Source organism: Propithecus coquereli, unplaced genomic scaffold (genome assembly GCF_000956105.1).
Source record: "Propithecus coquereli isolate 6110/MARCELLA unplaced genomic scaffold, Pcoq_1.0 Scaffold122, whole genome shotgun sequence".
Taxonomy (NCBI): domain Eukaryota; kingdom Metazoa; phylum Chordata; class Mammalia; order Primates; family Indriidae; genus Propithecus; species Propithecus coquereli.
Genome location: NW_012136303.1, coordinates 2,193,165 through 2,197,042, shown reverse-complemented (window position 1 = coordinate 2,197,042; position 3,878 = coordinate 2,193,165). Strand labels below are relative to the sequence as shown.

General features: G+C 39.2%; 1 protein-coding gene across 1 annotated transcript in view; it reads left to right on the top strand.

The window, feature by feature from the left end:
* The window catches only part of LOC105804965 (60S ribosomal protein L12), a 5,953-nt gene extending 5,850 nt beyond the window's left edge, over nt 1-103 (top strand). The window contains exon 2 of the mRNA XM_012637739.1: nt 6-103. Within this exon, the coding sequence (XP_012493193.1) occupies nt 6-41 (36 nt within the window). The 3' untranslated portion in view covers nt 42-103. The remainder of the gene's footprint in view (nt 1-5) is intronic.
* Nucleotides 104-3,878: the final 3,775 nt, after the last annotated feature.

Sequence of the window (3,878 nt, the reverse complement as noted above, 5' to 3'; positions counted from 1 at the left end):
ATGACATCAACAGTGGTGCAGTAGAATGCCCAGCTAGTTAAAAATACAAAGGAAAATATTTCAATAAAGGATCATTTAACACCCAAAAAAAAAAAAAAAAAAAGATTTCAAGCTCATAAACTGAGATTATAACTGAATTTGGCCGATTCCAGGGCCTAAATTCTGAACCTCTCACTATACTATTTCCCTGCATGTAGTATAATGCTCCCTCTCTTCTTTTTTTTAAGGGCATGTGTGGTATATATGCATAGAAGGAGAGTTTGCAAGAAATACATTCAAATGATTATATGGTTAGTGGTTAGTTATGGGTACTAGATTTCCAGTGATTCTCTTTCTCCTGGATTCTTATGTCTTGTCTGATTTTTTATAATGAGCATTGTATAAACATACCAACTTTTCTAAGCAGAAGAAAAACAATAAAGCAAATTTCATTTGGAAGGATAAAAAGAATAGCATGGAGCTCTTCTTATGGAATACTGTTTAAGAAGGAAGTCACTGGAATAATACTTCCTGGGTTTGAACCCCAGCTTCATCAGTTTTATAGTTGCACTCTGGTTTCTCTTCAGATCGTATAAATCTTTCTCCTTTTACTTTATTTTCTATTTTTAATAGAGATGGGGTCTTGCTTCTTCTCAGGCTGGTCTCGAACTCCTGAGCTAAAGCAATCCTCCCAGAGTGCTAGGATTATAGGCGTGAGCCACCGCACCCGGCCATCTTTTGCCTTTTACTAAAGAATTTTATAGCTGTAAAACCCTGGATGAGTTTTTTAACCTCTCTAATTCCAGCTTCCTCATCTGTAAAACAATAGCACCTAGAGTTGCTGTGGGCATTAAATGAGTTATTAAATCACATAAACTGTTTAGCACAAAGCCTGGCACAGAGTAAACTGTCAATCAAATTTAGTTATTATGTTATTATTATCTTGAGTTCAACAAGCAAGTTGCCTGACATCTAACTTCTCAGTAAATCCCAAATCACTATCTTAAACACAGGATCTACTTAGAGAAAAGATTATACAGTCATGTATTGCACAACTACATTTTGGCCAATGATGGACCACATATACAAAGATGGTCCCATACGATTATAATGGAGCTGAAAAATTCCTATTGCCTAGTGACATCATAGCTGTTGGTAACATCTTAGCACAATGCATTACTCATGTGTTTGTGATGAGTATTCATGCTGGTATAAACAAACCTACCGTGCTGCCAGTTGCATAAAAGTATAGTACATATAATTGTGTCCAGTACATAAAGCTTGATAAGGATAATAAATGACTGTTACTGGTTTATGTATTTACTATACTTTTACATTATTTTAAAGTGTACTGTTTCTACTTATATAAAAAAAGTTTACTGTAAAAACATGTAAAACATGTATGTCATGTTATGCCAGCAGCAGCAGCCTCATACATCTCATGTTTACTGCATCTCTTGATTGCATCATTTTATCTTGTGCTTGATTTAATCTCATGTTGTTTTGTTCATCATGACTCCTAAGCGTACAAAATCTACAGCTAATGTTGCCAGTAAGAGGCCAGGTAAAGTGATTAACTTGGAATGAAACTGAAAGTGATTAAGGACTACGAAGGTGGAAAATCAGTGATGGCTATTGCTCACCAGTCAGACATGTCCCATTCCACCATAGCTAATGTTAAGTCTGGAGCCAAGAGAGAGACACATGAAGCCTCAGCTCTAGCAAAATGCCATTTATTTGGGCATCTGGGTGCAGATGGGTGGAGGCCTAAAAGAGCATCCACCATGAGGGAGGGGAAAGCCTTGGGTTTTACAGAGGGTTTTTCTGGAAGGACTAAAGCAACTGGGCCAGAACAGCCACTGTAATAAATTCTTTTCAAACAACCAATTTCTGGGACCCCTGCATCAGTCTCATCCTGCAGAGATGGGGGGTCAGCTTCATCCTTATCCCAGGGGATAGGAATGCCAGCATTGCCAGAACTATCTGTGGTCAGAATTAGATTTAAAACCTCTGGATGCTCCAGACCCCTGCGGCTATAGTTTCACAGGCTTTATGATCACGATCTAAGTTTTCCATTAACTGCATTTCATCCTATACATACTTTTCGGGTTCCCACCCTGAACAAACCTAACAGATACAATCTTGAAGAACAAGAACAAAGTGACCAAAACTGTTAAAGGATCTGCTTTGTCGAAGGCAATGAGATTAACAAAAATTCAAGACGAGCCTATATCAAATATGGAAAAACTTCTAATGACCTGGATTGAAGACCAGGCACAGTAGCGTATCCCTCTCAGCACCATGATATAGTCAAAGCAAAAAGTGTGTTTGTGATGTTGAAAGAAAAGGCTGGGGACATATTTGAAACAACTCTATGCTCCCAGGTTGCAGTCCTCAAACTTGGCCCAAATAAACTCTCTACTTAAATTTAAAAAGAAAAAGAAAAGAAAAGACCCAGCTAAGATGTTCAATTTACTGCTAGCTCTGGATGGTTTAAACGATTCGAGAATCGTTATTCATTACACTACGTGATGTGAATGTGAGAGGTGAGTCTGAGAGTGCTGATGTGAAGGCAACTGAAGAATTTTTAGAAACTCTAGATAAGCTGATTGTGGAGGAAAATGACTTGCCAGAGCAAATCTTCAAATTGGATGAAATCTCCCTATTCTGGAAATGAATGCCTGAAAGGGCTTTGATCCATAAAGAGGCCAACAGTGCCAGGTTTCAAGACTTTTAAGAACAAGGTAACAGTGTTGCTTGGGGGCAATGGAACAGGTTACAAATTGAAATTCTTTGTGATCTGGCACAATGAGAACCTCAGGGCCTTCAAACCTATAAATAAGTACACATTGCCATGGATGACCCAGCTCCTCTTCTTCCAAGATGTCCTCCCGAATTACTATGCCAGTGAAACGGAAAAGTACTGTTTGGAGAATACCATATGTTTCAAGATTTTGGTTATTGTTGATAATGTTGATGATCTTTATCCCACTATCAGAGTGGTGTTTCTCCCTCCAAACACCACCTCTTTGATCCAACCAATGGATCAAGGAGTTATAGCCATCTACTACCTGAGAAGGACCACTGCCCAGGCTATTGCAACAACTGAGGAAGACACTGATACAATTCTGGAAGAATTACAACATCTGTGACTGCATCAAAACCTTGTTTGGGCTTGGGATGATGTCACCAAGAAGTGCATGAATGGCATCTGAAAGAAGACACCCAGGAGGTTTGTCCATGACTTCAAAGGATTTGCCAAGGATGAGAAGGCTGCAAAAATCAACAAGGCTGTGATTGAGATGGCAAACAACTTTAACCTGGGTGTGGATGAGGATGACACTGAGGGGCTGCTAGGGGTGGCTCCTGAGGAACTGACTGACTAATGAGGAGTTGTAGGAACTGGAACCGGAACAGCTGAAGAAGCAGCAAGAGAAAAAAAGCAGGAGAAAAAAAGAACCTCCAAGAAAAATCACTGTGAAGCGTTTATCAGAAGCTTTTTTAGACCTCAACCACCTCCTTAAAAACTCTGAAAACACAGACCCCAACACCAAAAGGTTTTCATTAATAGAGAAGAATGTTCATGATGCATCATCTGCTTATAAGCACATCTATGATTTTAAAAAAGAAACAAGCCAAGGAAACCACCATGGACAAATTTCTGAAAAGAGTGCCACCTCCTCAAGAAGAGCCTCAGGTGGATCCTTCAGAAGATATTCCAGAAAAAGGCATTGTTATCATGGGAGACAACAGCTCCATGCGTGTTATTGCCTCTGAAGAACTTCCAGTGGGACAAGATGTGCAGGAACAAGACAATGATATTGATGATACTGACCCCATGTAGGCCTAAGTTAATGTGTGTGTTTGTGTCTTAGTTTCTAACAAAAAGGTTTAAAAAG